This window comes from Bos taurus, chromosome 21, assembly GCF_002263795.3.
Source record: "Bos taurus isolate L1 Dominette 01449 registration number 42190680 breed Hereford chromosome 21, ARS-UCD2.0, whole genome shotgun sequence".
Taxonomy (NCBI): domain Eukaryota; kingdom Metazoa; phylum Chordata; class Mammalia; order Artiodactyla; family Bovidae; genus Bos; species Bos taurus.
In genome coordinates this window covers 26,072,460-26,098,817 of record NC_037348.1, presented here as the reverse complement: position 1 = coordinate 26,098,817, position 26,358 = coordinate 26,072,460, and the positions used below count along the sequence as shown (strand labels likewise).

General features: G+C 37.1%; 1 protein-coding gene across 4 annotated transcripts in view; it reads right to left on the bottom strand.

Moving 5' to 3' along the window:
* ZFAND6 (zinc finger AN1-type containing 6) overlaps nt 1-26,358 on the bottom strand; it is a 54,849-nt gene continuing 28,491 nt past the window's right edge. For 3 of the 4 annotated variants that reach the window (XM_024981746.2, XM_059879041.1, XM_024981747.2), the window contains exons 2-6: nt 9,292-9,462; nt 7,965-8,073; nt 6,964-7,064; nt 3,205-3,318; nt 1-914 (exon numbers count right to left, since the gene is read on the bottom strand). In XM_024981746.2, the coding sequence (XP_024837514.1) occupies nt 766-914; nt 3,205-3,318; nt 6,964-7,064; nt 7,965-8,073; nt 9,292-9,445 (627 nt within the window). In that variant the 5' untranslated portion in view covers nt 9,446-9,462 and the 3' untranslated portion in view covers nt 1-765. 4 annotated transcript variants of the gene reach the window in all.

The following is a 26,358-nucleotide window of genomic DNA, read 5'->3' as shown; positions in this document are numbered from 1 at the left end:
TTATGGTTTTCCTTTTTATTTAATCAAAGACTGGTGGATAAACATAAATACAGCACAATTACTTCAGATCATTCTTCATATTGTATACACACAGACCAATGAACATTATCTGAAAGAAACCTGCAGTCAGCAATGAAATGCATACAGCTTTTCCTTCCTTCGCTCAAAAAAACTTAAAAACACACAAACTTAGAATCTCATCAGCACACACTCTCCTGTGACAAATGATTCAGACATAAATAGTGGGTGCAAAGAAACTATATGCTAACATATGTATAACCTTTGTTAAGGAAAAACAGAAGCAGCCATAATGATTAAGATACATTCAGTTACTGATAACTAGCTGTGCCTTAAAGGACATTATCAAAACAGAAATCGTGCTGCAGAGAAAAGCTATATATACATACACAATGAGAAAATAAACTGCAAGATTAAAGCATGCATGTTTAATACTGGGAAAAATCACAGCCCTCCAAAATTTCTCCACATTTGTTATAAAAGCCCTCTGCACTCAACTAAAATTTAAATGATCTTAAAAGGATAATACTCGTAAAGTTTACTTTTTTCAGCCACAGAAACTGCAATGGAAATAAATGTTCAGAGTCATTTTCAAAACAAAAACAAAAATCTATTCTTCTGATGACATGTATGATTACAGGTCTATGCAAGATACATTGCTCTACATTCCCAATGACTAGGAAAAAAAAACCTCAAGTCAGTTTTTAGTTTGCAGATGGTCAAAGGATTTTGTATTCCATCAGGAGTTCAAATCTTCTGGATCTTTTCACCAACAACTACTGGATTTTCTTTTCTGATTTTCTCAGCAGCATCAGCTTTGTAATTGTAAGAGCAATTGTGTACATCTGAGTAACGATGTACACCACAGTAAACATTTCCACACCGGCATTCAAACCCTGAAAATGGATCAATACACGTACATGAGTTGAGTGCAAGGTCTAAATATTAAACTCTCTACATAATTAATGTTAAAAAGATCATGCCTGTAGGGCAGCAATCTAAAGAATCATTCCAAACTAGCAGTTGCACAACCTAGTATACTCTCAAATTCACCAGCTGATGGCTTCAGTTCTTGTTACCACCTACAAATACAGGTCTGTGCCAGCCCAAGTCACAGCCACTTCTCTGAGCTCAAGTTTCTTCACCCGAAACACAACTGCTTCCTATCAAAAACAGGACTGATAAACTGAAAATGTAAGACACTTCTCAAATACTAAAATGTGAAAAAATAAGCATACTGTCATAAGACAACCTTAAGATTTAGTTAAGAAAGATGAAACTTTGGACAGAACTGTTAACAAATAGAACAGCTCTCCTTGGCCAATCTCTAATGGAGATATGAACTGTAATCTGGCTCAGTGACTAAGAGCATGAGATCCAGTTGCGGTTGCCTAAGCATGAATCTATTTACTAACACAGGCAAAATTCCAAGCCTCCCTGAGCCCCAGTTTCTGCACCTCTAATTCTGGAAATCAGTTATAGTAAGAATTAAACGAGGAAGTATTACCTGCCTAACATACAGTGAAGATGCAATAAATGCTACTTATTTTAGGGAAATGCCCCAAGAATTGAAGCCAAAAGAGAGAAATAAGCAGGGTGAATAGTCTTTAAATAAAACTAGTCCTGCACCCCTAAAAAGGATTTTACTATATGATGGAATTGTTAGAACACAGCAATCAATATTTTAAATGTTGACATTTGATGCAAACTTCCTTTACCACATTTTTTTAAAACTTCCAAAAGATATTCTATAACTTCATAACATTTTATTTTTAAAATTTTATTATTACTATTTTGGCTGCACTACATATCTTGTGGGATCTTAGTTCCCCAGCCAGGGACTGAACCCAGGAGTGAAAGTGTGCAGTCCTAACTCCTGGACCACCGGGAAGTCTCCTGTGACTTCGTAATAATGAATGAAAAATGAAGACAAAAGTAACACCAGACTAACAAGACTGGACAAGATAGAAATTACTAAGTCACAGCCTTCTATTCATGAAGTCTAAGTTTCTGAGATTTAGAAAGACAGTATTTGATACTATACATATATATTAGGTAGTATATATATACACACACACACTTTAAAATGCCTTATTTTTTCATGTTTGTATTCTTTAAATAAATACACTCGCCAAGGCATGAGCCAGTCTTAAAACATCTTTGATATCAGACTATAAATCTCCTTTCCTCTTTTATTTACTCCTTAGTCATATAACCCTCCTAAAACATAATTTTGCTCAAAATCCTATCTATTCTTAAGTCAGTTTCTTAGGCAGAGTATTCAGCAGAATGCCCTTCACACAGTAAACAATGGGAACTATTTACAGCTGCCACTCTTCCTCATCAGGTAACCAGAGTACACATCATCAGCCTTGTCTGATGGTCTCAAACACCCTTCTGCACATATTTTGTGCTACATTCCCTATTTATGGTCCCTCAACATGCCCTATTCTTTCCTTTCTCTGAGCTTTCATTCAAGCTATCTTTTTTCCTGCCTGAAATGCTCCTATGTCCATCAGTTATAAGTCCTACTCACTTTTCAGGACCCAGCTGAAACATCCTACCTTCCAGATTCTTTGATGGGCCTCTGCTCCTCTCCTACGAATTATCAATAATTACGCACATCTCTGAACTCCCAAAGCAATCTACTTGACTGGATTTAAATGTACTTGCTTTGCCAAATAGCCAAGTAGTATTTCCAACATTTTCCCCTCTCTTAATACCATCTAATAGCTCTGTTACAGCAGTCAGCATGTACTGATTACTTATTGGGTGGCAGGACAGGTCTATCACCTTACATGTATGAACTCTGTGAGCCCACACCACCAACCAATGACTAGCCGTTTTACACACAGCTCACCAAGCACTTAAACACCCTCTCTCACACAATTTCTGGCTCTCTAAAGGCAGGAGACACACCCCTGCCCTTTCACAGAGCCTGGCATACTGACTTTACTTGTCTAACATTCTCAAATGTGGCTAAAATGAATTTTAAAAGAAAAGCTATTCATTTCACTATTAGGTATGTAATTAAAGCTACTTTTACTTAAGAAAATTCAGGAGGTGAAGCATATCCATTATTAACTCACATGGAAACAGAAATAATCTTAATTGAAGCCATTAATAGTAAGTCAAACATTATCTTAAATAAAATCTTAATTTAAACCTTGTGACTCAGGCCCTTACCAGTAAGTCCCACTTTCTTTCTGCACATGAAACAGCGATTCTTTTTCTGTTTTGGTTTTTCAAGAGACTTGCTTTGCTCTTCAGATGCCTGCTGTGCCGTTTCTGATACTGAAGCTGACAAAAATATGAAGGCAGTGAAACTTAATTGTGCAATGAGATTCTGAGGAGAGGTGGTTGCTACCCCAACTTGCCCCCACTGATCTGTTTATTCAGATAATTGAGTGTTTATTTATTAGCATGGAAAGATGCCCACAGTTAAGTTACAATGTAGTTTATATAATATGACCCCCTTTGCACATATGTATGTTAAAATATGTACATATTTTCTGCATATGTATACACACATGCAGAAAAGCTAAACTATACATTGACATTTTAACAATAACTCTAGAAAGTGCTGTATTTTCAAAATTTTCTGGTAATTATGTATTTGACCCATAAAAGACATACAACACACAAACACTACTTGGGTATTCTAAGGGAGAAAGAAAGAAAATGGTCACATGCAAACTTCTAAATATTGCTGAGTCAGAACTATGTAGATTTCAAAGAGTACAAGGGAAAGGAATCCTAAAACCAAGATTCAGTGGAATACTATGTTCAAAATTCTCAGAATATTTCATATAAAACCTTTAAAATATGGGGAATAAGATATATTGATTAAAACACTACAATTAAGATAGTAAATTAAGTAGTGAACTCAAGGCCATCTACACCAAAATTCAGGTCAAATTATTGCCCCTACACCCTAACTTATGGGTTTAATAAACTGGAAACCTGTCATTCCTAACTGATACACATTCCTCACTGTATAAGTGAGACACTGCTATTTATTAAATCACAAGGCATAATTAAAAGAGAAAGATGTTTTAACACAGTAAATTCCCAATTAAACATGAAAAAAATTCTTCAGAGTCAGGAGGACCAAATGGAAGCAGTACCACCCACCTGGTGGCAACATATCCTGATTATGAGCAAAATACCTACAGAAGCAAAATATCTAAAAAAGCTGTTTCAAGGACACCACTCTGAAAACTCCAATAAACAATGTTAGGGAATTCTGGTTTAGGCACACAGCAGCTACTCGTGTGCCTTCTTCCATCTGAGATGATTTTCCTATCCAATAAATTCTGCTTGAGGGATACAAGTGGAACAATAAGGAAGAGAAAGAACAGATACCTGGGCAAGTCACCAAACCAGCTGACCCTACCCTGGGAACTGAGGGGGGCTGGAGCTGGCAGCAGGAACACACACACACAGCCTACTCCAGGAAGCACCACAGCTGTCTAGTGGAAAGAATAATGGCCTGGAGTCAGGTGCCCAGGTTCCAGTTCCAGCTCAAATGACTACAGCACTTGAGTCAAAGACATCTTTTCTTTTTGTCCATCTATTAAGTAGATGGAAAAAATATTCTCTGCGTTTATTCCTATCAAATCGGGAAATCACAGGTATATTGTGTGTCATGAGTGTGTGTACCTGTATAGATACACAGTTGTATGCAAGTTTATAATAAAACATTTTCAATTCAACAGTATAAGCAAGACTTAAAAAAAAAACTAGCCTAAGAGATTTTACACATGGAAAACTAACCCTCTCAAACTCATATGAAACTTATACCTGATTGTTCAATAATTCTGCTATGCTGAAATTATGAATGCTAAGTTCTTGAAAGGTACTTAATACTGGTTTAACTTAAGTCACTGAAATTACATGTGGAAAAAAAAAGGAGTCTATACAGTTTAAAACCCCATTATTTAAAACCTCAATAGTGGTACAGAAAGTGCTTGCCAATGCAGGAGACATAAGAGACATGGGTTCAATTCCTTGTCAGGAAGATCTCCTGGAGGAGAGCATGGCAACCCAGTCCAGTATTCTTTCCTGGAGAATCCTATAGACAGAGAAGCCTGGCAGGCTACAGTCCATGGGGTTGCAAAGAGTTTGGACACAACTGAAGCGACTCAGCATGCACAATTTCTCCTAACATAGCATCAAGACCATCTTTTCCATTAATGTACTCAGCACTAGGCGAATAAAACTTCTTATTATCCATATACCATAAATGGGTCTTTGTATTATAAGTTTACCAACTTAAAATCTTTTTTTTGGTCAAACTTGTAAAACCACTGCTGTTTTATTCTTAAGCAGTATGTAACTTCCCACTATCAACATTCTAAAATTTGTTCAACTTTAAGACATAAATAACACCTTCATAGTTAGCAGCCTGTTTTCATTCTTCCATCCCTAGCTCTCTCTGGAGACTGCCAAGCAACCCCTGTTTCTCAATTCTCTGCATCTAGGGCCTGAAAGTAACCAGGATCCAAATAATGTATCCTCTCCCCGGTGCAGACTTGGTACCCTACCTGCTCTTCTCCATTCTGCCTCTCATCTTCCAACCTGGGCCAAGGACTTCCAAACCTCAGACTGCTCATACATTTAAACACCCATTTACCCATCTACTGCCTCCAATTGAGTCTTTAAGTTTTGAAATGTGACCACTTCCAATCTGCTCTATCTAAAATCTTGTCTCACCATCACTTCTTTCAACCTCCCTGTTGAGAACAAACACATCATTGCCGTTTTCAACTGTCATCCAACTGAAAGCTTTAACATCACCCTTTACTTATTTCCCATGTCTAATGGATAACTAAATTTGGGGAATTTTTCTATTTCTCCTTTAAAAAATACCCTTTGTCTCCACCCATCCTTAAACTTTTCTATTTAACTAAAAATAAAAAGTATTCACTTATAGTAATCATGAATATTTACAATATTCATAATTGCATGGAATATTTATCCTGATCAAACAGTTACATTCTCTTTCTACAGCAAAATGTGTAAGGAGGCAAATTATGCCAATCATTTGTTGGGCATGAAATCAGAGGAAGGGGAATTAGCTAGCTTAACTAAATTTTAAACTAAACTTTAGCAAACTTCAGCTAAGATTGCCAGGTATATCTGTCGTCACCCTGTGAACACCATGTACAGTGGAAGGGTTCAATAGGTACAGCATCGTGTCTGTTTAAATCACGTCACAGGTCAAGTGACACACAGCTCATCTTCAGGCTTCTTTCCCGAGTATCCTCCTCAATTAATACATCGTTTCCACACACTAGTAGAATATCATTAACCAAGCACAGATTTTTCACAGCATCCTAAATGCCTCCTCTACTAGCTCTGCCCATGAAGAAAGCCTTCATACACATATTCCAGTCTTCCTAGATTCACTTCACTTTGGTTCACATAATGGGGATACGAAGAGCATGGGCAAGAACTTGAGATGCCATGCTATAAATAAGAGTAACTGAGTGTGACTGTTGCCCTGGAAGTCACATGTGGGGAAAGGGGGGGTCACTGCCAAAGTAAATAGATAATCCAAGTCCAAAGCAAGAGATTCCTCTTAAACCAGCAGCCCTGGTTCATGGGAGAGGGAAGAATATTTAGGTTAAAACAGACAAAACAGTAAAAGAGAACAGTATAACACAACCACTCATTCATTTAATTATATTGCTCAAACAAAACAGATTTTAAATTTCTATGTTGATGCTGATGACCTAATTACATATAAGTGGGAAAGGGCTCCCTACATTTCAGTCAATTAAATACTTAAGAATGTAAAACACCCTGCTCATAAAGAAAACAAATATAAAAAATATGTATCAGGCAGGTAATTTTAAAAACACATGCATCTAGGAGAGTGCCTGGCTAGGAATACTCAAACGTTAAATAAATGACCAAACATGTGCTAGATCATGTGCAAACCTTGCAGGTCTTCTGTTTCAGGTATTGCTTTGTCCACAGATGTACTGTCCACTTGGGAAGACGCTACTGATTCTGATAAAAGTGACTGATTTGACACAGGGCTAGAAAAGCAAAAATATTTAGATTTTAAAAGATGATCTCTATTCATGACTAAAAACTAAGTGATTAATAAGTAAGAGTTCAATATATCTAAGCAGATCATTAAGACAGGAATTAACCAGAAATGCTTTTTTTAAAAAAATAACTTTCACATAACTACAGAATTTTGAAACTTGAGACCAATTTGGACCAGAAATTTTTTGATTTTGAAATAAAGCAATAGTACGTGTCCACTGTGTATGAATTTACTAAATGAACACTAGTATGATAAAGACATGCTTCAGGAACCCTAACACAAAGTTGTATATGATGCACTGATGGACTCAGGAAAACTGGAAAAAGAAACTTCAGAGCAGAAACTTAGTATATGTTTCCTAACAGCAGGGTAAGAATGAAACAAATATTTCTGTGTTTCCAACTTCTAAAAGACTTCAGTTAAAAAGAAAATACACTACAATACAAATAGATATCAGGATGACATCGTGATATTACACAGAGAACAGGATCACACGATATTAAACAGAGAACCTGTGACAAAACCGTTTTTTAATACAAAGCACTAGTATTTCCATCAAAGGCCTATGACTAGAAGAACTTAACATGCTTCAAAAGGACTTCAGGGGTTGGTCAGGATACATATGAAGAAAAATAAAGAAAAAAGCTGTCTGAAAAACAAATCTTTTCATTAAATTTTAAGACAACTCCCTACTCTCACTGTAATGTAATACCAATAAAAAGATTTTTTTGACTAGTCAGTGATAATGAGATAGATATAAGTTTCTGCTAGTTAACCCTAAAGTGACTTTAAATAGTTTTCCTTAAATAACAGAACTGACCAGATATGGAAAAAATGCCTTACTTTTTGATAGCTCTCTGGCCACAGTTCCGAGGCAGCCTCTTACCTTGGCTGCACAGATGAAGCTGTTGAGTCTAGCGCTGACTGAGCCTCTGGGACACTACCGTCTGTGCACTGGACTGGTAAGGACTCAGACAGACTTGTGACAGAAGGCGCTGCAACAGGACCACATCGCATGTTAGTGACTCTGTGCCCTGGGCGGGCCAGCACCTTATCTAAAAAAACCAAGACCAGTTTCCCAGGAAATACAGTATACGGGTTTTGTTTTACTATGTAATATACCAGTTCATTACTTTAGCTAAAAGTTTTCAATAATTTTCCTATGAAAAGGATGCTAATTTTACCACATACAAAATATACATAGTCAAGACCTAAACTACTATTTTTTAGGATTATCGCACAAACTCTTTAATTCATAAATGTCTTCCAAATAATAGTGCACAATGAGATCTTTAAAATAAAAAAGAATTCAGCAGTAAGGCAAATGTTAAGTTCAGAATTAAAATCTGCACTCAGGTTATATTATTTTACCTGTTCTTCATAAGGCAAAAATGTAGATAATGATTTTACAAAACAATATAAGTAACTTATATTCACTTGATTTTAGCCTCAAGAAAATTTAAAGTCCAGCTTGAACAGGAAGCAATGATGAAATAGACTCCACAAGCAATTTTAAATGAACTAAGTAACAGCCTGCACTTTCATTAACCACAGAAACCTACATTCAGGCATTAACCTACATGAGAACTATCCTAAATGAGTAAAGTTCATGTTCAAAATCCCTTTTTACACAATCATTGAAGCAAAAGCCACATCAATTCCAGGAGAATCCTCTGACATAAAAACGCATAAAGAACTCAAGTGAACTGGGGATGAACAAACACCCTTTTCTCTGAGTCAAACTGCCCCCACCTCTCCTTCCTATGCAGAATGGAGGAAGGCTTTCTCTGAAATCATCTGTGGCTATCCATGTGGAACTCTCTCCTCCAACTACCTTGGCCTCAGAAGTCATCCTAGAGAAAAGAATCAAGGTCCTCCTACAGCCCCCACTCCTTCAGAGCTTATTTTCCAAGACAGCTCTACATACTTGGAGTGTGCATCTATTTTATTAATTAGTAAGATAAGAGTTCTTGAGCACAGCACGTAAGACTGAAATGGATCTACAGTAGTTCCTTTCAATGAGTGGAGATACTCCTCTTTCTCTTGCCCTACCACTGATCATTACAATATGTAATGAGACATTTTCCTGATGTAAATGTAGTAATTTAAGTACAGTGTGGAAGCAGGAAGAGGTGCTGGGTATCCTGTGCTACTCAGGTGTATCTCAGTTATGAACAGCGCTGTGTTTTACTTACCAGGTAAGAACTACTTACCAGGTGGGCTTATTCTACCATTACTACTATTCTGTCTTTGAAGATGTTCTTTATAGCACACTGAACACATGCCGTTCGTACGAGGGTTTCCATAAAATCCGCAGCCAGTGGAACAAAGCATAGGCACTTGGCTGTGATTAGTTTCTTGAGCCATGTTCCTCTGTTGCACACCTGAAATTTACACAGAATGAGCAGAGAACTCTGATACATACTACAATCATATATTATCCAAATCCGCTTTATGTAATAAAGGAAAATGCACATATACTCCTCCCCAAACCACTCTACAGCTGTCTGGTATAGAGAGAGGAAAAAAAAATATCGAAAGGATACAAAAACTGAACTTTTATCTCCGACCCTCACTGTACAAAAGGAGGATTGTACTGGCTCAAACAATGTTATGAACTAGAGAAAGATCTAAAGACTCCACACCATCAGAATGTTAAGAAAAATCCTTTAAGTCTAGTTCAGCTTGGACACCTAGGAATGAGAAATACAGTTCTCTCTTTGTTGTATTAGTAAGGCCTAATCACTTAACTTTTGCTTAAAAAAGTTTGTTTTAACTTGCATAATGTTTTCTGTTTAAAAAGCATTTAACATAATATCAATGCTGGTGAAGATGTGGAGAAATAGAACACTGGTAAAATGAGAAAGTGAGTCAGCCATTTTAGAAAGCGACATTGACAATTCATCTTAAGAGCCTTGTGAAAGACTGCCCTTTTGAACCCATCATCTCCTTCAACAGAATAACTTGGGTAGAATCAGAAAAAAATTATAAATACATTATGTGTATATACACACGGCATGTATTTCACAGCTTATTTATAATGCTGAAAAACCTATTAATCATCAACAAGGATCAGAAAGAATAAATCTAAGGATGGGAAAGCTAACAGATTTTTTTTTTTCTAATGTGTATCTTCTTTGTACTTTTAAAATCCTCTTAAATGAAGATACTACTATATAATTGGGGACAGAATATTTAAAGTACTTAAAATTTAAAAACAGGCAGAGGAATTGTTTGGGAACCACAGGCAATAATCAATTACAGCAGACAGAAGAACCCTGTGTGCCATTCCTCCCATACAGCAAGCGGTTCTTTGGCATGAATAACATGACAGAAGGTAATAACAAGTTCTATCTTATTTAAAAAACAACAACAACAAAAAGCCTCCCAAATGAAATGAAGGTTACTCCAAAATGGGTATAGGTGTCTTTACAGAGAAGTCTATGTTCAAACATCATAAATGATAAGACTAACAATGAAGGACAGTGTTTTGCCACTGAAGTCTTCTCGAATTGATAAACAATGAAAGAAACCTTCACTGTTTCCCACTAACAGATTTTTTTTTCACCTAAATTATCTGCAAACACTGTTGTGGATTGAGGGGTGAATGGGGTGGGTTTAATGCAAATTTCAGAACCAAGAGCAATAATGCATTTGACTGAATTATAAAACAAAGCAGGTTTAGGTTTAGGCCTAGGAATAGAATCTGAGATTTTGAAAAACATCTTTTTTACTTTATGAAGCCAAGTCATCTCAGAATCCAATGATGAGTAAACAGCAAAGGTGGTAAGAACCTGGAGCCTCATCAAGGAGTCAAACCATGACATACAGTACCATTACTAAATTCTTGATCATCATACTGTCACAGCAAAATTCTTAATTTATTAAATCCTGAGACCGAACACACACAACTTGTTAATATTTTGTGTGACAAACTGGGAAATACACATAAAGCATTCCTGTGGCATACAGAGGTATGGTGAGTGAAGAAAAAGCACTTGAACAATTATTTGAGTTACAAGCTGAGTCATCTTCACAGAACAGGTTTTTTGTTTCTGATTATTCAGACTTGATTATATCAGATATTTTCTCAGAAATGAATGAAGCCTGTTACTTCAAGAAAAATAACTAATGGTATTTATTGCCAAGGACAATATTTAAATAATAAAGTAAAAAAGCTTGACAAATAATTTTTAGAGAGTCTCTTAAAATGATTAGTGAAAAAAGTGAAAGTGAAAGTGTTAGTCGCCCCGCCATGTCCTAGTCTTTGTGACCCCATGGCCTGTAGCCCACCAGGCTCCTCTGTCCATGGGGTTCTCTAGGTAAGCATACTGGAGTGGGCTGCCATTTCCTTCTCCAGGGGATCTTCCCAACCCAAGAATCAAGCCCGTGTCTCCTGCACTGCAGGCAGATTCTTTACCATCTGAGCCACCAGGGAAGCTGATTAGTGGTGATATTAATGACATGTGAGTACTGGTTCTATTATCAACATTTGGGAGATCTGCATAAGCCAGGAAATCAATATTTTCTAAATGACCAACATACTATGGTACAAAATTATTCATGAACAAAACACTCACTCAAAGGCAAAGATAGACCTATGGGTTTCAGAGTAACAGGACAAAACATTTTTACACAGTATGAGATTCTACACTGTAACTTATCCCTTTAAGAAACTACAAATTGTCACATTTTGGTGTAATACCAAAGAAGAGAGACATCTACTATCTGAAAAGGTTATCAAAATACTCCTTCCTTTTCCTACATATCTGTATGACACCAGCTTTCTTTTTTTAAACATTGTTCAGTTCAGTTGCTCAGTCGTGTCTGACTCTTTGCAACCCCATGAACCAACAGCCTGAATACGGAGGCAACCATGAGAATCCAGCTGTTTGTTCTAAGCCAGACCTTAAAGAACTTGCAAAAATGCATAACAATATCATGTTTCTTACTGAACCCTTTGAAGGTGGAGTTATTTTTCACAATAACTTTTAAATAAATTAATAACTAATAAATATTTGTGATTCTCTCACACTTTAATTTGTAATATGATAAAATTTTCACAAGATATGACAGACAAAGGCTAAAAGTCTTCAACGTACTCAATAACTTTTGAGAACTCAAAGGTCCTGAAACCAAAAATTCTGAGAACCTGCTGCTGTAACCAGCACGGCAAGCAGCACCAGCTCAAGAAGACAGACTCTGACCCTGGAGATGGGAATACAAAACCCCCTTACTCTGTATGTATAAAACAGATGTACATATAATATATACTATAGATAACTGCATCTGTGGAATTAAATTTTTATGGAGGTAGGAAGCCAATAAGGAAAAAACTGTTTCAAAAGACTCCTGGGAGTGGGGTGGGGGGGCTATAAAGGAAAAAGATTGAGACTCAGTGTTCTTACTTATTTTCACGGCTTGCTGGATCTTAGTTCCCTAACCACAGATCAAACCTGGGCCCGGGCAGTTAAAGTGCCGGGTTCTAACCACTGGACAGCCAGGGAATTCTCAGGAAACACTGTTCTAAATCACCAACTATTCTATACTGCATATTAATGACATTAAAATTATAAGAATTAAAAACTTTCCCTACCAGTACTGACAAATTTTTCAGTATATGCTGGCAATTACAAGCATCCAGAAAAGAGACTGGAGAAGGAAATGGTAACCCACTCCAGTATTCTTTCCTGGAGAATCCCAGGGACAGAGTAGCCTGGTGGGCTGCCGTCTATGGGGTCACACAGCCGGACACGACTGAAGTGACTTAGCAGCAGCAGAAAAGAGAACTATCTTATATCTATAAAAACTCAAGCAGAGAGTCACAGGTAAGAAGTACAACATGACCACGAAGCTTTTTGTATCACAACCTCTGCTTTTGAACAGTAAGACTAAAATGCAAAATGTTGTAACAATTTCCCCAAGCCAAAATACCCTGCACAGTAGCAAATCAGCAGTAATTTTTTAAGTCAAAAGCTTTCAAAAACTATTATCATGGCAGATAAAAAGCACAAAGGATTTCACAGGAAAAGAAGAGAGAAATAAAAGGAAAAAAATCAGTTTTATTTATTCATGGTTAGGCCACAAAATGTAACTTTTCATGAGGATTCAGAAAAAAGACCAAGAGCCACAAAAGGGTGTCCTAGTTTATCTTTAAGTGTAGTGGCAAAGATGGGGTGGCTCTGGAGAAACTGAAAGTCTGGTGTCCCCATGCTCTGGTACTTTTTTGGTAGGTAACTAGGAAGGGCCCACAAACCTGGCATTCAGGAAGGAAAAGAGGAAAGAGAAGGAGAAAGCAGAACAATTCCTTGATTGCTCTAGGTATTGTGGGATTATAGATAGAACCACAAATCCAAGGAGGTAAAGACTGAGATCGCCAGAGAAAAATGGATCAGCACGGTGGAATTGAAAAAAAAAAAAAAAAAAAGTACGAATTAGAAGAGAATTCAGAAAATGTGATTTGACTCTTAACATTCATTATCAAATCCACACCTGACTGTGAAAAATGGATCAGCACGGTGGAATTGAAAAAAAAAAAAAGTACGAATTAGAAGAGAATTCAGAAAATGTGATTTGACTCTTAACATTCATTATCAAATCCACACCTGACTGTCCTCTCTACCTTCCTCAGATACTTACTCAGAGCTTACTATGGGCCACAAACCACTTTCATTGTTTTATTTATATTACCTCACTTAATTCTCTCCAGAACCCTATGATGTCAGTATTAGTGATATCCCCATTTTAAATGAGAAAACTGATATTCAGAGAAAGTTAGTAACTTGCCCAAGGCCACATATCTGTAAGCTTTGAGGTCAATGTCCTTTTTTTTTTTTTCCAATCAAAAACCAAATTAAAAGAGGATGACTTTCAAAGTCCATCCTGTCCTGCCAAACCTACAAATTTGGGAACATTCACGAATTCTTACTCTTTTCGTTTAAAGATAATTTAAAATTTCATTCATTTACTCAACCTTAAGGTTGAATATGCAGCTTTTTAAAATTTTTCATTATGCAGCTTTAATTAGCTTAACTAAGTTCTTGAGAAACTTTTTTCCTATATGTCTTTTAACCTAAGAAATTTTCATTAGCATAAAAAATTCAAGATCAAATACTTTTAAGACGACAAAGAAAGTTCATTACTAATTATTAAAATTCTGACAAAAGAACGGCAATGAATGAATGCAACATAGACTCAATTATAACTGCAAATACATGTCAAACTTATTTCACTCTACTTCATTCCCTAGACTTCAGTCACCAAGTTCCAATAATTTTCATTTGGAAATATCTCATGCTCTTTTCTTTTCATCCCAATTCTGATTCTCATTTCATACCTGGGCTATTTTAATAGTATTTTTCCTTCTGTTCTACTGCCTCTCCTCAATATCCATTTATTTAAATTCTCCTAGAACACCAAGTTCTCATCATATTTCTTCCAGTTTAGTTATTCTATATTTGCCCCAGGAAGGAGTACTAGACCTGGGATTCTGAGCTCTACATAATTTACCGTAACCAGTCCAATTTCCCTGCAAAGTAAATGCTGAGTGCAAAGTGAATAGGCTTGGGGTCAGAGCCCAGCTTTGCTGTTTTTATTGCCTATAAGAGCTTGAACATGTTACTAAACTTCCCTAGGTTTCAACTCCTTAAAAGGGTGTTCATATTTATATAACTAGATTAAGTAATACAATGTATACAGAAGGCATCCATAGAGTACCTGGCACAGAGTGGAAACTCAGTAACTGCTCTATCTCTGCTCTGCCTAAAAGCAGAGGCTCCTTTGCTCCCATCTGTTTGAAACAAATCATGCTCATTGCTGGAAACAAAAATCTAACTCATACTGCTCCTTCCTTCATAATTCTAACTCATACTGCTCCTTCCTTCATAAATGCCATCCGCTTCTTCACTTTGCCTACAACAATCCTATTCAGGAATCAGCTTAAATTCTACCTCTTCTGGTTTCGTTTTTGTCCACCTCGATCCTCCTCTGTTTTGTATTCCAACACACACTCTCTGTACCACCTTTTGGGGGCACTTAAGCTCACCCATTATTCAAATGCTTTACAGGTACACAAGTCATTTCCCTTTTCAAATTCCCTTTTTGCCTACTATGAATAATACAAAGTATTTTGTTGAATACACACATTTCATTTTTGTTGGACTATTCACATCAGGCCCCCCAAAAGGGTTATTTTCCATTGAAAGGGGGAGAAAACAGACTGATGAAAAATGTTTCAACCACAGTACCCATGATTCATATACTGAAACAGTCACCCAGCAAGAATGATCAGTAATCCAAACCAGTTATAAAAGGCACGTATAATTTTTCATTTCATTGTTCTCCCTCCTCCTGAAATAAATAGGGAGGATATATGGTTTACAATGACAAATTAAATACAGAAGTTGTGAACTGGCAAACAAGTGAAATCTGACCCACAGGCATGTTTGGTTAGCCAGCACATATTAATTTTTTTTAATTAGTTGTTAACTTCCAAAAGTTGGGGAAATGTCAAATAAAAAATCTCAGATTTTCAGCTCCTCTTGAAAATAGCAAAACCTGACAACAGTAGACTGATGTTCCCAAAATTAAACCTATCAGCTTGGATCCTTCTCAGAGAGAGCCTATACTCTCCAACTCAAGGCTACCTTCACTTTCAGTTAGTTACCTGGCTCATAAGCATCAGAGTTTTAATTCTTAGGTTAACACCTACAACCTTTTCAACTTGGAATCATTACCATTTATTTCAGGAGAAGAAAGAAATATACATGCTGAGTTACATAAGAATGCCTACTAAACTTCGAACTAAAACTGCAGGCGCAAAGTGATAAGACAAGCTTTCCCTTTGCCCCTGGCCTTTACCACTCAAAACTGGCTAATCCTCTGCAATTTTATCAAATGGAAATCTCAGAAAAGAGCAAAGTAGTTGAACACTCTTCTATAATTTGTTTTATTAATAATAATTGATCAAAGAAGAATACCCATTCTGTCACAGGTGTTTGAGATTAATGTCTCCTGATAGCATATAGTAATTTCCCACAGAGGTTCTCAGCATTTGGCTCCATCAGCTATCATATAGGCAAGAGACATATGTTCTGGGGGTCAAGAATCTCTGCAAAGGTTATAGAAAACCTAGGGACATTTATAAAGTGAACAGATGAAAGAGTAGAAGACGTGGTGATGATGCTGTTCACTCTGATAGTCTAGGGTTACCCTGTTCACTCTGAGTTAGGGTTCCTACTGTACTGAGGGTGCCCTGCAGCTCTCTCTCTGTACAGCAGTTCCTAGGTCCCTATGTTAGCTTGTCTTTCCTGCTGCTGTGTGGGCTGAAGGACAAAATGGCTTGAGTCCAGCTAACACGAGGATGACATCCTGGGGGATACCACATATTCCTTCCCTGCAAATAATCCATCAGTTTCAACACACTAAGTTATACAAGGATAAGAGACCTCTGAGCCAATTCTAGTATACTCAAACCTCACTTCCCTGGTTATTGACATAAAGACGTTTTCACTGACCAGCACAACAGGTCTCACAAATTGAGGCCACTATGGTGCTTCCAGGTGAAGAAGATAGGCTTCAGGAAAACTGACTGGCATTCCCACCTTAGATGACTCTACTCTGCTGCACTCAAAAATGTGTAAATCAGGGGCCAGCAAACCTTTCTGTAAATGACCAAATAGTAAATATTTTAGATTTCAAGGCCATGCAACCTGTTACAATTATTCAATTCACTGTTGTCACATCAAAGCAGCCACCAACAATGTTCCAATAGAACTGAACTTAATGACCACCAAAATTTGAATTTCCTAGAATTTTCACATTATAAAATGTCCCTCTTGGTTTTTACCTTCACCACTTAAATATACAAAAGCCATTCTTGGGTCATGTGCTGAACAAAAATAGGTGATGAACGAAAAGTCTGCCAATTCCTGGATTAAATAAGCAAATGGTGTTAATGTAATCATCACCGGAGAGAATGTGGGGAGTCTAGGTGGGCCTGGGACTCCCAGGGGCAGAGGTCCTACTAACTGTGGGACTCTCTCTAATCCAGACAATGTAAATTTAAAGTATTATTTGCTCCCTAACCTTCATCTCTTAATTAAGTATATGTTCATCACCCAATAAGGGGAAAAAACTATGAAAGGCAATATTTCACACAAATCTTTAACAGCAGGTATAGTTTACACAGAGTTGTAGCTATGATGGGAAAAAGGACAGCAAGGTTCTTGGTACAAACTGTCCTCTATTTAGCACACTGCTTTCTATTCACCAAGGCTATATAAATAACATCCATGGTGTCTTAATCATTATAAAAGCATTTAATAACTGGACATGAAGATATCATATTCCTGAACTGACAGTTTCTGTCTGCCTGGTACATTTTCCTCCTTACCCTTTCAGATAGTAGAACCTCTCTCTCACTTGCTGAGATAGGTCTAACCCCGCCTCCTCAGAGCCAGACCTGTCTCAGGGGTGGGCATGTGATCCGAGTCTGGCCTATGACTCAGTCACTCCTCCCTGGAACTCACTGGTACTGCTGAGAGAGAGGCAGGCTTTGCTGTGATGACACTGAGACAATACCATGTAAACCAGGTGCCAGTCTCCAAGGCGACCCCCAGAGAGCCCCAGGATTCCTGGCATTCAGGCCCTTGGTAGTCCCCACCCGCATTTTCTGGGTGTTGGTCTGGATAACAAAAGAATGCTGTGCACGTGATGGTCCGTAGTCACGGCAGACGCTGCACGCTGTGGCTGCTGCCCTGCTCTCTCTCGTGGATCACTCGCTCTGGGGAAGGCCCGACGGTGCTGTAGGGAGGGACCCAACTGCTCAGTCACTGAGGCCTCAGGCCACGAGGCATGTGAGTGAATCTGGAAGCAGACCCTTCAGTCCTGGTGAAGTCTTCAGATGACTGCAACCTCTGCTGACATCTGAGCTGCAACCTCATGAGAGACCCTGAGTCAAAATTACACAGCTAAGCCGCTTCTCTATTCCTCACAGAAACCATGTGAGACAATAAACGTTTGTTGTTTGAAGCCATTAAGTTTTGGGGGTAATGTGCTATATGGTTATTGATAACCAATACAGTTATTGATACATCTGTCTCCCCTGCTTCTCTTACTACCTTCCTATGGTGTATTTTCAACACAGCAGCCAGTGATCATGTTAAATCTAAAACAAAGCACACTGCATGCTTGCTCAAAATCCTCCAGTTGACCAAGTAAAAGCCAAACTCCCTACCGACATAGAGGCGCTTTATAATCTGTTCCCCCATTACCTGACCTCCTCTCTCCCACTCCTCCGGATCACATACACTGCCAGGTATGCTCCGGTCTTAAGGCCTTTGTAACTGCTATAACTTCTACCTTCCAGAAGTCACTAGGAGGACAGGAGTCCCTCATCTACTTCAGGCCTTTGCTCACCTGTCATCTTCTGAAGGAGGGTTTCCCTCATCCCCCTATTTGAAATAACCACCAGCATCCTTTATTACCCTATCCAGTTTTATTTTTCTTCAGTGCCCTTATCTTAATCTTTACTATTAAATTACACTTATTTCATCTATCTTCCCTCTACTAAAATGTTATCTCTGTAACAGCAGCGACTCTGTCCATTTTGTCCACTGATAACTTACAAAAATGCTTGGCACATGGTAGATATTCAGTATTTGCTGAATACGTGAATTAAACTGTGTTGCAAAGTAGCAGCCTTGTACTACAACCTGCAGGAAATAAGCATTTACCCCAAAGCAAATAGGCTGCAATAGGCTCCTTCTAAAGAAACTGAATTTGCTGTTCGAGACAGGATCTAGGTTTGCCAGCAAGGACCACTAAATGTTATACAGTTTGTGCCCTGAACAAAGATGCTCAGCCTCACTCTCTTGAGCTTCGGGGTATTTTTTCTAATTCAGTTCACTCAGAGAGGGCTTCATTTAGCAATGTGCTTAAGCTGGCACACCATGTTGTTATTTTATAATGAAAGTTGTAGTCAATTTTATGTTCTCAATTTTATGCAGGTTCCATATTGCATATCTTAAAGAATTTGACATAGTCATTATCTGCACAAAACAATTCAATATCCTTTTTTTGCAAAATAGGGAACCCACTCAAATTTTCCCATTGGTTCCCATATTTATGTGTTTTCATTTACTTTTCTTCTCCAAACGACTAAATAAATGGGCATAGCTCTGTTCCAATAAAACTTTTATTAACAAAAAGAGGTGGTAATGGGCTTCAGTTTGCCAATTCCTGTTCCAGAGCAATGGCAGGTACACAAGAGGCACTCAAATATAAGACATGAAAAAACACCTTCAAAACTATGCAGTTTAGAGTGTGATCAGAAAAGATACAGCAAAATTAAATGATTATAGGTCGATTTTTCTTTTTATCCCAGTTCTTCATTTAAGGGGCCTTGCTTATACACTTGTGCTGCCTACTGCTCTCTGAGGTACCATAAAAGATGAAAGTTATGACAGACGGCTCTGCTTATAAGGATCAGTGCAAGTGTTAGGATAGGAATACGGATGTGTGACTTTCATGTATATACACAGATGTCACTTTTAATTTCAATAATCCCTATGACCCACAAAACTATAAAATGCACCCAAAACACTCTACTTTCATAGAGTTCCTCCCTTCTTTTTAATCAGTTAAAGAAACTGAAGTTAGGCATGTCAATTGACTCCTTCAACTCCCTTTTAATACAATATGTACAACCTTCAGGTCTTAACTCTAACTGCCCCACTGGTACCACAGGATATTTCCAGAAAAGTTAAGTAGAGAGGGGGGAAAACCTGACCCAATGGCCCAATCTGAAAAGGTGGTGGAGAAGAGGAAGAACACCAAACACAGAAAAAGGTACCAAAGCTGTAAACCTCTTGCCAATTCCCTGAGATTTTTCACATCTCTTTTAAAATAATCTCCCATTTCCCTTTTTCAGTTAGAATGGATATCTGTTCCAATGTGTTCTGGCCCCTGATTAGATTCCAGAAAACAGCAAAATCTTACAGAACATAAAACCATGTTTCTACTTCTTCCTATTAGAAGCAGCAGAAACACACACACACACACACCACATTTCTACACACACAATGAGTGATGACCAGTGCTGACTCCAGACTACTTTAAGGTTTAGCAGGACCATCTCCAACAGAGGAAGATTCTCTTATAATAAAACACTGGTACTGAGTCCTTCCTGAGAGACTTAAGTTTGCCATCCATTACATTGCCAAGCTTTCAAAGGTGCTTCTAGATTAGAAAGCACTCTTCCAGCATTAAACTGACAGAACTCAAGACCTTCAATACTGCTTAGTTCATCCATCCATGCCTTATTTTAAAATATCATTATAATGACTCTAGTCAAAGCTATGATTTTTCCAGTAGTCATGTATGATGTGACAGCTGGACCATAAAGAAAGCTGAGTGCCAAAGAATTGACGCTTTTGAACTGTGGTGCTGGAGAAGACTCTTGAGAGTCCCTTGGACTGCAAGGAGATTCAGTGAGTCCATCCTAAAGGAAATCAGTCCTGAATATTCATTGGAAGGACTGATGCTGAAGCTCCAGTACTTTGGCCACCTGATGCCAAGAACTGATTCAATGGAAAAGACTCTGATACTGGGAAAGACTGAAGGCAGGAGGGGAAAGGGATGACAGAGGATGAGATGGTTGCATGGCATCACCAACTCAACGGACATGAGTTTGAGCAAGCTCCGGGAGCTGATTATGGACAGGGAAGTCTCGTGTGCTGCAGTCCATGGGTCACAGAGTCAGACACGACTGAGTGACTAAACTGATACTGACTTTGCTGAAGTGCCTAAAAATCACTTGACCTAAAACTCAGAGAAAATATTCCTAACTTTAACCAATATTCCTCAGTAAGTATTTTCCCTTCCTTTCTTCCTCTTGTGTGGAGTTACATCTGACACCAAGACCAATCTTTCATGTTCTAGACAAATACAGCTGCGTGTCATCAAGATATGCCATGTTTAAAGTAAATATATTACAGATTCAAATCCAACCATCTAGAACAGCACTGTCCAATACACTTAGCCACATATGTGTACTGAAAACTGAAACTTGGCTAGCTAATACAGCAGAAGGAGAACAGAAGGCAGGAGAGTAAGGTTCTCTATTCTACTGATCAAGAGAGATCTTCCATGATACCCAACTGAAAATACCCTCCTTTTTGAATTTCCAATTCTAGATCCTAAAGCCTTACAACTGATTACTTTAAGGACTTGGAATAGGCCACTTACTATTATTCCTTTCAAAGAAGAAACAAAAGATTAATAATAAAAGTAATAATTTGCAAGTATCGATGACTCACTTAAACCTCACAATACCCCATATCAGGTAACAAATTATTACTGTATCTATTTTACAGATTAGAAAAGTGAGTCACAGAAAGGTTTAAGTCATTTGTTCACTATCATGTTAGGATCTGAATCGGCAGCCTGACTGTACACCCTGGGCCCTTAACCATGCATGTTACATGGCTTTCAGTGTAACTCAGGAACTCCATGTTACTGCATATTGCAAGACACAACAACATAAGAAGTTAAAATATACATATGATCTAGGCAAAACTCTGTCACAGAAGTGAGTGCAAGATCAACAAGAAGCCTATGTGGTATGCTAAGGGTAGGGCAGGCCAGGGACAGAGCAGAAGCAGAGTTTACGAATGGTGCTCACTCTCTCCTGCAAGCACTTCCTAGCCCAGGAAACTTAATTAGCTCCTCAGCACTCTGCTCTACCTGCTCAGTAGAATAATAACACAGACACGAAGAATCATCTCAGAGCGATAGAAGGAGAAATGTAAACAGGACCAATCTATTGGCATACAGTTTCCCCAAAATCCTCCATAGTTATATACAAGCTTCTCTTGTTTCCTACTGTGTGTCCTTTCTGCCTAATTTTATCTTTAAAAATCTAACTTTCGCCTATGGCTGATTCATGTTGAGGTTTGACAGAAAACAACAAAATTCTGTAAAGCAATTATCCTTCAATAAAAAAATAAATAAATCAAACTTTCACTAAGTATGTACTAAAGGCTTCCTTCACCTACATTTTCTTTATTAGACAATAAAGAAACACTAAGAGAAGAGCATAGAGTGCTAGAGTACTGCACAAAATAGTACCAAATTAAACTCACCCTTTACAGGGGAAATACCAAATGACTGTAAACTGTAGAGTTAAACCTCATATTATAGACCTTAAAACCTTACTAAAGTGAGACTTGTCATCATTAAACATGATTTCTTTAGAGCTACTGAAAAATTAGGACTAAGGTAACCCCTGGGGATTCATACAGTACTGTCCATTTACTGACCAGCCCAGAAAAGGAAAAAAAAAAAAAAAATCGACCAGACTGAAACTTCAAGTTTTTTAACTACTTTTGAATGTATCTATATTCCTCTCTTCATTTCTGGCATGTACTCTTTGACTACTTTCATAAGAATATCCATATTCACTACATGTTCTTCATTATGCTTTCTAAGAGCCTCCTCACTCACTGATTCTAAAATCAGTCAATTTTTATTTTCCTTCAGTCAACACATTCTGATGTGAAAGAGAAAGTAAGCTCATCTTACTGCAAACAGCATTTCTTTTATTTCATAGTTCCCTAAATAGTTAATAAGATTTGACAAATCTTAACCTCCATGGTCATCACACTGCTCATGGCAATGTCTTATATTTTAATTATCTTTTCTATAAAACCATACGTTTCTCTACTGCGGGAAACATTCAATTAAGAGTCTTACTCCTAAAAAAAAAAAAAAAAAAGTCTTACTCCTAAATTCATGAAGGAGGAGGAAAAAACCCAATACAAAAACAAAAAAAGAAAGTAGAAAAAAAAAATCAGACCCCTCTATTCCAAAATGATTCTTAAGGTGATAGCTTTTAGTAAGAGAAAAAGGAGAATTCTTCTTTCCACAGGAATTTATATTAAGTATGTTAAAAACAAAGTTGGCACGTGTAAAAGACTTCTAACTACATTCAATAAACTAGAGTTCCTTTATTTTGAAGTACATACTCTCTCTGATTAAACAGACATTATAAAAATTATTAATTACAATTTAAGTTATTAAATTATTTCCAAGAACTATTTTCTATATAATATCTAACACATCATACTTCCAAAATACATTTTATGATTGATTAAAATATTTATTTTAAAAGGATGAAATCAACTATAAAATAGAGTGATCTACAGAATTTTCTTCTTTTGCTTCACAATAATAGAATAATGAAAAAAGAGCATGGTCACTAATGATACTTAGTTGTTAAGTTTTATTCTCAAAAATACTTTATAAATAAAAACCTATCACCCATTCCACCCTCAACATTCTACCCACCAGAAAAAAACAGACCCTAAAAAATACCTCATCATGCTGACTTAAGTGTATCTTTAAGTACTTTAGATTTTAAAACTGTAAGTTATTATTATGCCTAAGTACACAGTGTTACAGGCTTAAGTCTACTCACACAGTTGAGGTTGATGAGCAAACAGCTGTCCTGTATCTTGAGACAGACATTAGCTTCCTCCCTTCCCTAGCCTCATAAGCAGCTACTTAAAGTTTGAGTTTTATGCAAGAAAACATTTTAAAGCCTTCAGTGTTTTATTGCAGCAGACTTCAGATTCATTCCTGTAACACATTTAACATGAAAGAGAGTTGAGACAGTTCAAATTAACTATGCACACTTTAATTGTCTACAAGTTTAAGGAGTGCTTTCACTCTTACAGCTACATAAAAAGGGGTGCAATGTAAAATCAGGAATAACATTTCACTTGCTATCTGACACCAATGTATGTAACAGAACAATATGTAACTGTAACATATAGATTTTTCTACCTTTTATAATCATTTATACTCAAAGTAAGTAAAACTAGGTCTTTCTTTTTTTCCCTAAAGTTTAGCTTATTTCTTTGGCATAAATAACCACCAATGAAAGAACTTTTTTTATAAAGAGACAGTCAATGGGGTGCCCTGAGTGTACCAAGAATATCCCTGGGGACCCTCTGACTAAGGAGAATAAGACTCTTGGTCCTGTTGTGATACAAAGAGGAGCTATACTTCTAACATTACAATGAAAGGTTACAGCACATTTCCCCACAGACTCAAATTCCTATATTATAATTATTGAAACAGGTTCTCCAAGTGTTCTAGACAGCTTATCTGGAAAATAAAATTGTGTTCAATCAATATGTCCTAAAATACCTGGATAACTGTTCCCCCAATATGTGTGTATTAATAAACTCAGTTTCCATAGTAAATTTTAGGAAAAGTTTTAGGATTTCACAAAGTTATTTACTATTTATATTAACAACATGGTTTTAAAATGCTGTAATAAATAGCATACAAACACTCAAAATTCACTGGCTAATTTTAAAAATATTATTTAATGCTGAAAAACTGATTGTGTATTTGCTATGCACTAAAAGGCTAAAGGTTTTAGGATTCAGTCAAAATAACTCAAATGTTTGTTACTTTATAATCTACTTATAATGGACATATAAATAATTTAAGAAATGACTCTAAACTTTATCAAAGTTGTCACTGATAGAATAATATTCACATAAGTTAAAATATTTATTCAAGAGTCTAACTGTGCTTCAGTAACACTAAAACGTTCTCATTTTCACCACAGATTTAAATGAGCCTACAATAAAAAACAACAGCTAAAAATAAACTGCACCAATCTTGGGTGTAAAAATAGAAGCATCCTTTCTATATAATAACAATAAACATTTGATGAGTGATGAGAGTGCAACAGACACCATTCCCAGAATTTTACATGCACACTTAATCCTCATTCCCCCCTAAAAGGTGGCTGCAATTATTACCAACTCTTTTCAGATTATGGAACTCAAGTTCAGAGACGTTACGAACTTGCTGAAGAGGACAGAGCTAATAAGTTGAAGAGACAGAACTTGAATCCAGATTTATTTGACTCCAAAGCCTCGTGCTCAAACTAGATTATAAGCAACAGCAATCTTTTGTAGTGAATAAACCGTATCTGGAACTGATATAAACCATATCTGGAACTGGTATCTGGATTTGGTGCTAGATCTATGACATTAATAAATGAGTGTTAGCAGGAAACCAAGAGTATGATTATAAACTCAGGAAAGCTCTCTCTCACAACAAACAACTGTTAGAAATGGGAGTAGTAACTGAGAGAAAAGACAAAAGTGGAATGCATTCTGAGGGGCTGTTACAAAGAAGAAAACAGCAGGCTTATCTCACAAGTGGCATAGAAGTACAAAATTTGAAATAATGTGTCAAAGTCTCAGAAGAGAAAATCCAGTTCAACACAAAATACTTTATAAAGCCAAGGAAACCAACAGCTGGAACAGACTCCCTCCTATACTACTGGGTTTGTGCAATCAAAGATTTGAACTTCAACCACCATACTAACAATAGATTCTGGCAAAACTGCCAAAGAATGTTAAAATTTTTTGAGGATGAAAGTTTGATGATGAAGAGCATATATTAAATCTCAAAGTATCTCCCCAGAAATTGCTTACTGGAAAAAGGAAAACAGTAACTTTCCCACACTAATGGGAAGATCAAAGCTGGTATCACTGCAAAGAGTACAAGTGGACACACTCCTCCTGATGAGAGGCCCTGAGAATCACACGCAGTAACGCAGCATTCCTGCTCACCTCTTACATCCAATCACTGCGACACCTCCTACATTCAATCACAAGGACACATCAGACAGATCCCAATCGAGGGAGATTCCGTAAATAAATGGTCTGTCACTCTTCAGAAGTGTCAGTGTCACAAAAGACAAAGAAAGGCTAAGGATAGGGTTCTGATTAAAGGAAACTAGAGACATGACAAGTCAATAAATGATTGAAGATTGGATCCTAGACTGGAAAAAATTTATTAAAGAACGTTACTGAGGAAACTAGAGAAATCTGAATGTGGGCTGTGTGTTAAAGAAGTGTATTGTATCAATTTCCTTGATAACTGGAATGTCCTTGAAACTATAAGAATGCTGTTCTTAGATAATACACGTCTTTAGGTACTACATGGTAAAGGGACAGGATGCACACAACTTCTCAAAAAGTTCAGAAAAAAATAAAGTGATAGCCCAAATGTAGCAAAATGTTAACAATGAGTGAATCTTGCCAGGGGGTAGATGGGAACTATTTGTATTATTAATGCAATTTTCTATAATTTCAAAATTATACTTGAGAAAAATAAATATTTGGACCTGATGTTCTCAAGGAGTTCAACCAGATACCGAACAAGAGAACCATCATTTCCTATAGCCATCT